This window comes from Melanotaenia boesemani, chromosome 9 (genome assembly GCF_017639745.1).
Source record: "Melanotaenia boesemani isolate fMelBoe1 chromosome 9, fMelBoe1.pri, whole genome shotgun sequence".
In the NCBI taxonomy this organism is placed as follows: domain Eukaryota; kingdom Metazoa; phylum Chordata; class Actinopteri; order Atheriniformes; family Melanotaeniidae; genus Melanotaenia; species Melanotaenia boesemani.
Genome location: NC_055690.1, coordinates 7,108,269 through 7,122,142, shown reverse-complemented (window position 1 = coordinate 7,122,142; position 13,874 = coordinate 7,108,269). Strand labels below are relative to the sequence as shown.

Sequence of the window (13,874 nt, the reverse complement as noted above, 5' to 3'; positions counted from 1 at the left end):
AAGTGTAGTCATGTTCTTATATTATTTATTTCAGTGTACTGATCAAGTGCATTGTTATTCATAGATTCATAGAATTTGATGTTTAATATGACTTAGGTTAGTGGAAACGTATTATCACTGTGTTCTCATATTGCTGGTTATGTTTAGCCCGGTGCCCAGAGATGACATTTCGGGGTCCTGTGTTGTATTTTAAGGTGAAGTTTGTCATGTACTGGGGACTGTTATGCTTAGTAGCAGGTAAAGCTTGGGAGCTTGTAATGCTTTTCATGAATTCTCTATTACATATAATAGAAAATCCTAGAGCAGATGACCTGTTAGGTAATTATCCAGAGCCTACTGACTTTTATCCATTAAACTTTATTTAAACTGTTTAAATATTGATTAAAACTGCCTTGTCCCCTTTTGCTTTCCATGTTCCATGCACCAAAACTGAATAATAATCACCTAAATTTGATTCCTAATTAACTTATATTTCACTAATTTCCTGTGCATCTCTATTCACTATCACTCTTTTATCTTCCCTCTTTACTCTTGCATTATTTTTTCTACACATACTTGTTCACTTATTTGGCAACACTCATTGATATTAGCACATGTTACAGCTGTTCTACATTCATGTTCTGTAGTCGATTAGTCATTGCTGCCATTTAAAAAAAAAAAAAATCTTTATTCGGGAGCAGCAGGCAGGAACACTGACATCCATCAGTTTGTCATTTTTCCTTCCCCAGGGTTTATTTTTATAATTTCATTATGCACACTGAAACTGATTTATTTACTTTATTGCCTTGCCCTATTGTCTTAGGTCAATAAAAAATGTGTTTTTTGAAAGGTTTTCCTTGTTTTCTTGTGCCTGTTGGTGCCAGTCCCACCAGTAGGTCAAGTGAGTTTTTAGTTAAATCAAGTTGTTACTCAGTGAGACATTTTCTTTTAAATTCAAAGCAAAGCAACTTTATTTATACAGCACAATTCAACAACATGGTGATTCAAAGGGCTTTACAAAGACATTAACAACATAATAATATATGAAGCATAATTTAAAATTCAAAGACAAAAAGGGAAGAACATAAACTAAGCATAATCAAGTTTTTTTTTATTATTATGCAGCTTAAGACAGACAGTGCAGATTTGGATTATCAGTAAGAAATATAGAGGCTAATGAGGACCATCATGTCTGATCTTTAATAAATGCTAGCTTGTTGGTTGAGATGGTGCTGGTTACACTTATTTAATCTATTGTCAAACATGACTTGATTGTCACTTAAATCAACATTAACATAATAATGCATTCACTGACAAAAGTATATGTGCAGAAATAATACGTTTATTTAGTTTTCACTCTCAGTAATACAATCGCTGCTGTCTGTTCCTCAGTAGAGTATGGCAGCGCGGGGTTTGTTTGGAACTATTGGAGGCTCCATGACCCACGTGACCACACTTACAACAAAGTCAACGGATGTCGCAACTCTGAGTGTACCGACGGCTCTTGGCCAGATGTGGTCCAAATGTAAGAAGCTGGTCTGGACATGGATGACAGAAATTTCTTGTGGGCCACATGTCTTGGTCATGTGACTGAGTTTTGATAGCCACACTAACACCGAGTCAACACTGTAAGACAAGGCCAAACATGGGCCAAACAAAAGTGCAGATGTGGGCCAAACATGGACCAAACAATTCTTGCTGTTTGGGTACTTTCTCAAATGTGACCTTGATATGCTGAATGCAGCCATTATGTAAGCAATAATAAATGAATGAACATGACTTGAACCACATTTAATTACTTTAAATGAAGAAAATGCTCTTCCCTGTTTTCAACAGTGGCTACTTGATTTGGCTGTCACCCATCCAAACCAAGTGCACTCTGCTATATTGTAGGTAAGGCACTGACTACTTCAGCACTGTAATCAATCTCCCTTAAAAAATAAGTTAAAAAAACACACAGAGAGAAATAGTAAGCTGTAAGAGCTGGCATATAAGCCATCAGATAACTTTTGGGTAGATGCTTTTGTGAAAGCATGCTTCACACAAAGGCCTATCAGTTTTATCTTAAGGTCTTTTAGATTATTACTTCAGCTCATTTTATCTGAACTCTGTGTTCTCACAAGCCAAGGACTCACAGTATTTATGCTTTTATTTATCTTTTTTGTCCTCTTGTGAATCATAGAGTGTCTCAATTGATGTTTTTGCTAACTTAAAAACTGGCCTGATCTTCAATTCTTTGGGTTATGCTGACAGCAAGCAAACAGACCAGTTTCATTGTAGGTTAATAATCTGTGCAGGTTTCTCCAGTCGCTGCATTGGAAATGTGAATTAGTCACAAGCAGAAACCTCTGAAACAGCAGGCAGGCATTGGTCTTTCACATGAAAAACAGCTACATACTCTACGAAGGGTACACCAGACTGGTACAGACTGGTTATTGAGTATTTTCCCAGTGGGGCAACATGTTTTTTGGGGGGGAAGAAAGGAAGAAATGTCTTTCCTTTTACACTTATCTTTAACATCTTTAACAGGTGTCGGTAGTTACACACTGTACTGTTAAACAGCACATCCATCAGATAAGTCCAAGTAAAAGGGAAGTGATGTTAAACAAAGATGTGCTTTTGTGTTTAAAATGGACGAGCAGTCCAGGTATCAGCCTACTGAGTTGTTCTTGTTCACTGGACATAAAAGTATATGGATGTCTAAGGTTTTGTATCTTCTTCTTTGAAGCGAATGCTGCATGTATCCCACATCCATTTGTCTTTATTGATCACTGTAGTGATGAAATTGGAAATGCAACCTAAGTCAGTAAACTTGACATATGAAAGGAACAGTGGAAGGTTTTATTATTATTATTATTATTATTGCAGTCATTTAGCATACACTTTTATCCAAAGAGACTTATAGTGGTTAGGCAGTAGCATTAAGGGTCTTGCCTAAAAACCCAACTGGAAGGTGTTATTATTCTACCCCTGGGGGAATCGAACTCTGGTCTCCTGCATGGGAAATGGATGCAGGTTTCATTGAAGCAGGGGTAGGCAACTCCATTGAGAGTGCAGTCATGTGGGTTTTAGATGTTTTCCTGCTCTAAAGCTCCCGATTCAAATTACATGGATCCAGCAGATTATGAAGTTCTGCTCAGTGACTGACTAATTTGAATCAGGTGTGTTGCAAAACAGAAACATCTAAAACTTGCAGGACTGTGGCAGGGGTAGGAGTTGCCTACCCCTGCTTTAAAGCAACACTGAACTATTGCAGGATTTTCCACAGTGGCACCCCCTAATGGCATTTTTCCATCCATCCATCCATCCATCCATCCATCCATCCATTTTCTGCCACTTATCCGGAGTCGGGTCACGGGGGCAGCTGCCTAATCAGGGAAACCCAGACTTCCCTCTCCCCGGCAGAGTCCAACCCGCACTGGAAACGATTCTGATTTACTGCCGGCAATGTGGCCCAAGCTCTGACACCGGTCGTACAGGGAACGGACAGCTCGTACAAGCGGACCTGTATAGACCTTACCGGGGAGGCTGAGGAGTGTGATCCCCCTGTAGTAGGAGCACACCCTCCGGTCCCCCTTTTTGAAGAGGGGGACTACCACCCCAGTCTGCCAGTCCAAGGGAACTGTCCCCGATGTTCACGCGATGCTGCAGAGGTGTGTCAGCCAAGACAGCCCTACAGCATCCAGAGCCTTAAGGAACTCTGGGCAGACCTCATTCACCCCCAGGACCTTAACCACCTCAGCGACCTCAGCCCCAGAGATGGGAGAGCCAGCACAAGCTACCCCAGACTCTGCTTCCTCATCGCAATACATGTTGGTGGGATTGAGAACGTCTTCGAAGTATTCCCTCCACCACCTCACAGCGTCCCGAGTTGAGGTCAGCAGCCCCCCCATCCTCACTGTACACAGTGTTGACAGAGCACTGCTTTCCCCTCCTGAGCCACCGGATGGTGGACTAGAATCTCCTTGAAGCCGTCCGGAAGTCATTTTCCATGGCCTCTCCAAACTTCTCCCATGCCTGAGTTTTTGCCTTAGCAACAGCCGAAGCTGCGTTCCTCTTAGCCTGCCGATACCCATCAGCTGCCTCTGGAGTCCCACAGGCCAAAAAGGCCCGAAAGGACTCCTTCTTCAGCTTGACGGCATCCCTTACTGCTGGTGTCCACCAACGAGTTCAGGGGTTACTGCCACGACAGGCACTGACGACATTACGGCCACAGCTGCGGCTGGCCGCCTCGACAATAGAGGCACGAAGCACAGCACACTCGGACTCAATGTCCCCTGCCTCACCTGGGACATGGTTGAAGCTCTGCCGGAGATGGGAGTTGAAACCCTTTCTGACAGGGGACTCCGCCAGACATTCCCAGCAGACCCTCACCACATGCTTGGGTCTGCCAGGCCTGACCGGCATCCTCCCCCACCATCTGAGCCAACTCACCACCAGGTGGTGATCAGTTGACAGCTCCACCCCTCTCTTCACCCAAGTTTCCAGAACATGCGGCCACAAGTCTGACGATACAACTACAAAGTCGATCATCGAACTGCGGCCTAGAGTGTCCTGGTGCCAAGTGCATATGTGGGCACTCTTATGTCTGAACAAGGTGTTCGTTATGGACAGTCCATGACGAGCACAGAAGTCCAGCAACAAAACACCACTCGGATTCAGATCGGGGGGGGCGTTCCTCCCAATCATGCCCCTCCAGGTCTCGCTGTCATTGTCCCCCAGCAGAATGAAGGAGTCCAAGGACTCCAAAAAGGGTGCATAAGCACAAACAACAGCCAGGACCCTTCCCCCCACCTGAAGGTGGAGGGAGGCTACCCAAACCTGCTTTGCACCTCTCACCGGGAGCAACTCCAGAATGGAAGAGGGTCCAGCCCCTCTCAAGGACAGTGGTTCCAGAGCCCAAGCCACGCATCAAGGTGAGTCCAACTATATCTAGCTGGAACCGCTCAACCTCGCGCACCAGCTCAGGCTCCTTTCCCGCCAGAGAGGTGACATTCCACGTCCCTAGAGCTAGCTTTTGCAGCCGAGGATCAGACCACCAGGGTCCCCGCCTCTGGCAGCCGCCCAGCTCACACTGCACCCAACCCCCATGGCCCCTCCTGCAGGTGGTGAGCCCACGGGAGGGGAGGCCCATGTCACCCTTTCAGGCTGAGCCCGACCAGGCCCCATGGGCAAAGGCCCGGCCACCAGGCGCTCGCCTCTGTGCCCCACCTCCAGGCCTGGCTCCAGAGGGGGGCCCCGGTGACCCATGTCCGGGCAAGGGAAACCCTGGTCCTTGCTTTGTCATCATCATAGGGGCGATTTGAGCCGCACTTCATCTGATTGCTCCCCTAGACACCTGTTTGCCATGGGTGACCCTATCAGGGGTATGAGCCCCTGACAACATAGCTGCTAGGATCGTCAGGACGCACAAACTCCACCACGATAATGTGGCGGCTCAGGCAGGGCATTTTTACGCGTCCAAAACAGCTCATGTTTTGATATCCAATTGCCGTTGTGTGGCATAGTGCCATTAAGCAAAATAGAGCTGTCACATGAGGCTGGAGAAAAAGTTGTGAAGGGCAGTTTCTCAGCTTTGGCTTAATGATGGCTCCAGGAATGTACATAATGAATGTCAGTGAACCATCAAAGGTCAGAACCACAGAGTTTTAAGGTCAGAAACTTATGTAGTGTTGCTTTAAGCTAAAGAGCTTCTGATATCTCAGCTTTTGTGACCCTAGACAGCTTCCTGAACTGCACTGTTTTTTTGGCTTGTGTCATACTCCTACCTTTCATAGGCTTGTGAATAAAGCACAAGGCAATATGTTGAAATGCATAGCTGCATGACTTAGATATATATTCCATTGACTGAGCTTTCTACATACACTAAGTTGCACTTTTTTCCAACCTCAGCTGCCTCAATGCCTCAATTACACTCAGTCATTCTCTATCTGTTCTGCAGGTATCTGCTAGTATGTCATGCAGATACAAAAAGCATGGCCAAAATTGATTGCTTTTTCATCATAGAAGTGTCAGGATGCATGGAGGGTGTGGAGGCAGGACCCAAATGCAGGGAAAAATAGGCAGGAGGCAGAGGGACTCTACAAAATAAAACCAGAAGACAAACCAGAATATTAAATATTTACAAAACGTGGGCACATAAAGCAACATAACCAACTAAAGACAGAAATCCACAACCAGCTAAAACCAGAAACAGAACCAATGCCTAAGATCATGACAAGCAGGGGAAACAAATGTTTATTCAACATAGACCAGGTGTCTGCAACAGACACAATGCCCAGCCACTATATTACCTGAACAATGCAGGTGTGTGGCCCATGTTGTGCACCTCCTCTGAGGTGACAGATGATATCTGGGCAGCATCCACAAGGCCCTGATGCATTTGTGTCTGCTCATGTGTGAATGTTAGAAAACGAGAGCCCCTAGTGCTGAAAAATACTTCCTTAGTTAAAAAGTTAAGAAGCCAGTTGGGAAGAACATTAAAAAAAAGGGGGAGTGGCAATGTTTTAGAAGTGAAATAAAATGATATCTTACAGGGGAGGAGCTTGGAGATAAATATATAGTCTTGTCTCGTGTGGTCAGCCTACACCTCTTCTATCCTTCAGAGGCTTTTTTTATTATTTGTCAGCGTCACCATGAGAGGTGAGACAGGCCATTACCTTTTCAGGGATCATTGTTGGAGCTTGTTAAAGCTGGATCGTCAGATTTAACAGATTTTGTTCAGGTTCAGGTTCAACTGTAGGAGGCTCATTAGAGTCAAATTCAGTCAGGTGTAGTGAAAAAAAATTGGGAATCTGACAACTTTTTACTCGTTATTTTCCTAGTATAGTTTGGTTGTTGCTTAAATGGGATATTGGAAAGAGCAGCAAAGGCATCAATGTAATGTTTTTTCCTGTTTGTTACACATATATTTGTGCTTTTTCCCTCCAGCACTTGTTCTGCTGTGTCTGCTACATGCAGCTTTGGGTCAGGATACGAAATATTCCTGGAATGGGCCAGTCCAGACAATGCCTAGTGCAGACTCCAGTCTAGGTTGGAGAATCTGGCTTTTCTCTCAGTAGCTCCTGAATTCTGCCATCACCAAACTAAATTTTGTGTTTCTTTGTGTGTGCATAGCGTGCAGTACTAGCGAGTCATCGTGTGGCTGCTGTCTCATGCAGACACAACTAAGGAGGATGGAGCAATTCTTTAACATGACCGTTGAAGAACTGAACAAGCAGCTGATGAATCCTAAGATGTTACTCAACAATACAAGAGGTGAGCTACTCTACAAGTCACATAAAAGCAGAACCTTCACAGATCCAGTTTTCATGTTATTCTGTTTCTTCTTCTCCTCTGTCTCTCCAGCCAACCGCAGTGCTTTCTCCGTCGCTCTAAACAATGAGAAAACATTGAGCTGCTTTGACGTCCTCAGTAGAAGCAGAGTCATAATTTACAAGCATGTCTTGCTCAACCTGGGAGGTGGCTACAATGTGCAGACTGGCGTTTTCACCGTTCCCCGTTCTGGTGTCTACAGCCTCGCTGTCTCCATCTACGGCCCTGGTCTGTCTGGCAGAACCCAGCCCACCTGCGCCGACCTGCAGGTTAATGGCAAAACTGTGGCTGGACTCTTTGAAAAAACTGGTCTGGACAATGAAGACAGCAACACCGTCGTTGTAGCCGTGCAACTGAAAGCTGGGGACATTGTCACCGTCAGCCTGCCTGATGGCTGCATCGTCTGCGATGACACCAACCACTTCAACACTTTCACCGGCTTCCTGCTGTATTCTACTGACAAAATGTGAAAAGATGTAGCTTGTAAAATTTCCTTCACAGTGACAAGATCATAGTTCAGCAAAACGCTCCCTCATTGTTTCGTCTGTTTTGACCCACCGTGATTCACTGTTCTTCTTTACACCCTGTTTCCATTAGTTACTCTCAGTAGGTTTTACAGAAACCTTCCTAATCATCTTTTCTCATTCTCAATTTTATTTCAAATGTGTTGGCAAACCTTAAGAATGACTTTTATATCTCTTTAAGTTCAATATCTTGGCTGTACATGTTGATCTGCAGCAAATGAAATGATGTAACATAAGTTGTTAATGAAATCTATGAAAAGTACAAACAAAATAAACCAGATTTTTAAACAAAGAAAGTGGGATTATGAGTTTCTATTAAAGGAAAAATCTATACTATCCACAAGCTGTGTTGATGAAGCTGGAACTTAATGGGTATATTTATAAAGTAGAGGTACCGCTGATAGAAGTATGTCACTATATAGATATCATTGGAATAGAACAAGGTAAAATAGTCAATCATAGTATTTATAACCAGATTTGTCTACAATATGTTTGAAATTAGTTTAAATTTGTTTAGTGAGGATTGAGATTCGGGTGATTTTATAGCTAATTCCAAACAGACAGAGCAGTTTATTCACATTTGCACTTTAGCTCAGTATAGGCACTAAGGATAGTCAAAGACAACAACTTCTTAATTATTTGAGGGATGTAGGCTCTCACATTCAACTAAAAAAGCTGAATGTGAGGTATAAATTAAATTACTAGGGATTTCTATTGGGATGCTGATTCTGGATCTGAATACATGCATAAGCAGAAGATTCAAGAACAGATGTTATGGTGCAAATAATACAGATAATATCCCAAGCTGAACCACACTAAAAAATAATAATAAACAAATATATATATATATATATATATATATATATATATATATATATATATATGTATATATATATATATAAATGTGCTTTAAATAACCAAAAAATTCCACATCTTCAACTATTACAAACAGTTCCTCCTTTTTGACGTCATTTTGCATAATTAAGCACACAAGTGTAGGTGTGAAGAAGACAGTTCAGTTAAATGAGATGCAGCATGAAGTGTATGTGTGCATTTACTTTTTTTTTTCTATTTTGACAAACTGTTCAGGTCCACCAAAAATAAACCAAATAATCATCAACAGCACAGAAAAAAGGTACATCTTTATTAAAAAGCCTGCCCTCGGTGAGCTTTTTTTTTTTTTTACTTTTTACATGCCAGAAATGGAAACACTGACACCATCAACTCCCGACTACTGCTGATACAGCACAAGTTTCCAGATGATAGATGATACCCAGCCTGCGTTGACAACAAAGGCCGCGAGGGCGTGTGTCTGACTGCCTGATTTTAGAAAATGAGAGCACCTGGTGATGACAATAAAACCTCCTCAGTCATGCAGTTATAAAAGCACATAGAGTGGAGGGATTTAATAGGGAGCAAAACAAGGTGGAGCAATGTTATACAAGGAGGAATAAAACTTGGGGCAACAAGGGAGGAGCTCTGAGAAAACTATATATCCATGACTCTTCTTCGACTGATCAGTCCATCACACCTTCCTTCTTTCTGAAGCTGTTTTTATTTAGCACCAGCATGAGTGGTGAGACTCAATACATCTGCAAACACTCATATAGCACCAAGTTCTTTTAAGGTTTGATCATCTGTGTCTTTTCTTCTTTGTCTTCCAGTTGTGGTGTTGCTTTGTCTGCTGCATGCAGCTTCTGCTGATTTTTATAGCTGGGATGGACCTAGCCGGGTTGCACCAGATCCTGTCCTCAACATAGGCAGTGGTGAGAAACTTTGGACCATAAAGTCAGCATGTCTGCAAAAGTTCTCATCTGCACAGGTGTTTATGTGACTCTGTGTTCAGCCTGCAGCACAGACCAGTCCTCTTGTGGTTGCTGCTTTATGCTGCAAGAGACGAACAAGCTGAAGACGTACTTTGATGCAACCTTGACTGAGCTGGAGAAGGAATATGTGAAAACAAACAAGAGTCTGCACACTGTCGAAGGTTGGTAGTGCATCCATTAAGCTACACAAAGCAGTTAATGACAGATGTAGATTTTATGGTTCAAACTGTTGTCTTTCTTTTGCATTTCCAGTCAGCCGAGTTGCCTTCACTGTCTCTCTGTACAGTGGGGATAATTTCAGGTGTTTCGGCCCTTTCAGTGACAACAAAATCATCATCTACAAACATGCCTTCATTAACTACGGTGGGGCCTACAATACAGACACTGGTATCTTCACTGTTCCCTACTCTGGTGTGTATAGCCTGGCCATCACAGTCTACAGCGACTCTGGTTCTCCTGGTAGCCCGCTGGCATTGTGCGGCACTCTGTACGTTAACGACAAAGCAGTGGCCGGAGCCAAAGACCTTAACAAATACGACCGAGAGGACAGTGCAACTATTGTTGTTGCCCTGCAACTAACAGCTGGAGACAAAGTGTTCATCAGTTTATCCAAAGGTTGCTTCATCTGCGATGACAGCAGCCACTACAACACTTTCAGTGCTTTCCTGCTTTATGTTACTGAATAAGATGGTTTTCAATCCAAACTCTTGTCTCATTTAATAGCCTAGCATGTGCTGGATGAAATCTCCATGTGATGCCATATGGTTCCTGTCTCATCTCATCTTATCTCTGTATAATCTTTTTTTACATAATGGCCTTATTTTAAATCCATCATGTGTATTCAGTTTGAAAACAAAGTCTGTCTTTGTTTTCTACTGATTAATCTTTTTCTTGCTGAATAATGAAAAATTTTAGATACGTGCCTGACATACACCCAACTGTAAAATTACACAGAAGTAAATCAATATTTTAAACAAGGTGTTTAAAGAAAGTGGAGGAATTGTAAACAAAAATTAAAGTATTGAACTGTGAGCTTTACTTTGCTGACTGTTTTTAATGTGATGGTGAAAAAAAGATCACTAAATAACATTCATGCAGAATCACACATGAATTAAGCATGTTATTTACCATTTTGACATGATTAGTATGATTAGTGCCTCAGTTATTATTTAATTACAAAAAGCTATCAGTCAAATGCACCTGCTAGACATTAAGGCCTTGAATGCCATTTTTAACGCATGCAACCTTCAGTATCTTTAGGAATATTATATTATTATGTTATAACGTCTGACAAATTTAATCAAAATAAATTCAACTTTCCATTTTACTCCATTTACTCATCATGTCTTTTTTCCTTCCATTTTGGTTTATGACATCTGATTGGACAATTGACCTTACACACTAGTTATCTGTAGTGAATGGAAACCTTTTTTATTATGTTCCAATTTACTCTAAACTCTGATAGGAACTGACCTGGCATTTTAAAATCAGGAAAAAAGAGAAAAAATCAGACCTAGAAAGCTAAACCTGCACAGATTGCATGACTGTGCTCCAGCTTCTACGGAGGATGTTAAACCAGAGCTTATCAAACAGTTTTTACTGGTGGTGAAATTACACAGATCAGAATCAGTACATCTGAAAGAAAACAATTATTTTCCTTCTATGACCAGTGAAATGAACTGCTATAAAACTGGGACATCTACTTTCAGTCAACTTCCCAAGAGGAAACAATCAGCAATGATCTTAGATAAGCAACTGTTGCTGCTTATCAAACTGGTACGGGTACTGATAAAGGCCCATTTACAGACAGTAATGCTACAGTAAGAAAGATTAGACAGCAGACTCAGTGGTCTGCAAAATAAAAAACAAGAGCTACATCTCAAACTCCACAGGCCTCAGTTAGCATGTTATGATAAATACTAAAGTTCATGTCAATACATTAATAAAAACAGCTGAACATAAACAATGTTAGGCTATTTGTCCACCAACTAAGCTTGTCTCTGGGTCATGCAACATGGTAAAAGCTACGTTAGCACAGCTAATATTTCATCTATCTGACTGAAATCAGTCTGATCAGAAATTCCAGCAGACATGTTGTGTGTTTACATGATGGAAAGATTTAATCCCTTTGCAACGCGTTTCACTCATGATACGACTAATTTAGAAACAGACAAAGAGGAAAATGTATTCTTCTATTTTAAGCCTGGGCTGCTCGGTGGTGTGATGGTTAGTACCGCTGCCTCACAGCAAGGTCACAGGTTTAAGCCTCGGTTGGGGGGGTCAGACAGTAGCCTTTCTGTGTGGAGTTTGCATGTTGCGCCCATGTGTGCGTGGGTCATCTCTGGATGCTTCCTTCCACCGTCCAAAGACATAGATGTTAGGTTAACTGGTCTCTCTAAATTCTCCTTGGGACTGAGCGCGAGTGGGTGTTGGTCTCGCTGTGTTGGCCCTGTGATGGACTGGTGACCTGCCCAGGTTTACCCTGCCTCTCGCCTAGTAACTACTGGGATGGGCTCCAGCTTTCCCACAACCCTGAATTGGAATAAGCGGTATAGCAAATAGATGGATGTATATTTTTAGCCTTTAAACCGTAGAGATGCTATACAATCCTCAACTCTGAGTTTCTAACAAAAACGTTGTATCTACCACAGTTATCTTTTGCTGTTGCTATTTTTCAAGCCTTCCCTGAAATCACCTAACTACCACATGGTTCAAGCATGTGCAGAAACAACATACACTGACACAGAATGAGTGAATACATGGTTATGTTTTCCTGTTGATCCAGTTGTGAAAAAGGTTTAAACCACCACTCTCGACTGGATTGAAAACTGTTTCCAGTCAATCATCTATCAGATCTAAAGTGCTCCATGTGAATGCAGCTGATGATCCCAAACACAGCAGCAAGTCTGCAACAGAATGGATGAATCAATGGTCCAGTGAAAGTCCATACATCAAACTGGGTGAGATTGCGTTGTAGGATCTTAGCAGGCTCTGATAAATAAATACCTGCAAACGTCAATGAACTAAAGTGACCTTGTAAAGAAGAATGGACCAGAGGTCTTCCACATGTCACACAGAAAAACAATTCCTTTAAATATATTGCTGGAGTTAGGAATGATGGGAGTACTTGGCATGGTATGATATTATTCTTCATCTGAGTTTGTATTAATCTCTTAAGGAACAATTTATTTATTTTTATTTATTTATTCTATAACCTAGGAACTTAAAAAGGACACCATTTTTTTCATGACTGTAAACATACACCTGAGATACCTCCTCCAGACGGATTTTCACAACCTTACAATCCAAAAGTTGCATAAATAGTACTTAAACCATGAATAATCCATGAATTACTGCTTAATTTATCATAATGATGATAAATATAAATATAAATCAGATAGCAAAAAACCTTCACACCCTGTTTACTGGAATTATATCATATATTTATAACAGAAGATTTATCTAAATCAATGTACAATGGTGAGAATCTGTCAAATCAGGGTGTATGGTGTGTAATGATCAGTTATTGAGCCATGCATCACACACCATAAAATTCAAAGTAAATGATTCATAAAAAAATTTCAAACAAGTTTTATCATAACACTTCTACACTATTAGAAATGGTTCATCAAAATGCAGTCACTCCAATAATCATGCAAATTATATATATATATATATATATATATATATATATATATATATATATATATATATATATATATATATATATGCTTGTCATAAAATTAGAATATCATAAAAAAGTTTCAAGATTTCAAATTTGCATTCAAAAAGTGAAACTTGTATGATGTAGACATTCATTCCTCACAGACTGACATATTTCAGATGTTCCAAGCACATTAATAGAGAGGTGAAGGGAAGAAAAAGATGTGGTAGAAAAAAGTGTACAAGCAGTAGGGATAACCGCACCCTGGAGAGGATTGTGAAATGAAACCCATTCAAAAATGTGGGTGAGATTAACAAAGACTGGACTGCAGCTGGAGTCAGTGCTTCAGGAACCACCAGCACAGACGTATGTAAGACATGGGTTTCAGCTGTCGCATTGCTTGTGTCAAGCCACTCTTGAACAAGAAACAGTGTCAGAAGCATCTCGCCTGGGTTAAAGACAAAAAGGACTGGACTGCTGCTCAGTGGTCCAAAGTTATGTTCTCTGATAGAAGGAAATGTTGATGTCCTTTGGAAATCAAGGTCCCAGTCTGGAGGAAGAGAGGAG

The 13,874-nt window shown here is 41.5% G+C and overlaps 2 protein-coding genes across 2 annotated transcripts; both read left to right on the top strand.

The window, feature by feature from the left end:
- The first annotated feature begins 7,171 nt into the window (after positions 1 to 7,171).
- On the top strand, positions 7,172 to 8,010 carry LOC121646697 (cerebellin-1-like). Its single transcript, XM_041995848.1, has 2 exons — positions 7,172 to 7,236; positions 7,327 to 8,010. Exons 1-2 carry the CDS (start codon positions 7,173 to 7,175, stop codon positions 7,761 to 7,763), a joined length of 501 nt encoding a protein of 166 aa, XP_041851782.1. The 5' UTR covers position 7,172; the 3' UTR covers positions 7,764 to 8,010.
- Positions 8,011 to 9,360: 1,350 nt separating this feature from the next.
- On the top strand, positions 9,361 to 10,660 carry LOC121646494 (complement C1q-like protein 4). The gene is made up of 4 exons (XM_041995511.1): positions 9,361 to 9,393; positions 9,482 to 9,583; positions 9,664 to 9,804; positions 9,896 to 10,660. Exons 1-4 carry the CDS (start codon positions 9,387 to 9,389, stop codon positions 10,327 to 10,329), a joined length of 684 nt encoding a protein of 227 aa, XP_041851445.1. The 5' UTR covers positions 9,361 to 9,386; the 3' UTR covers positions 10,330 to 10,660.
- Positions 10,661 to 13,874: the final 3,214 nt, after the last annotated feature.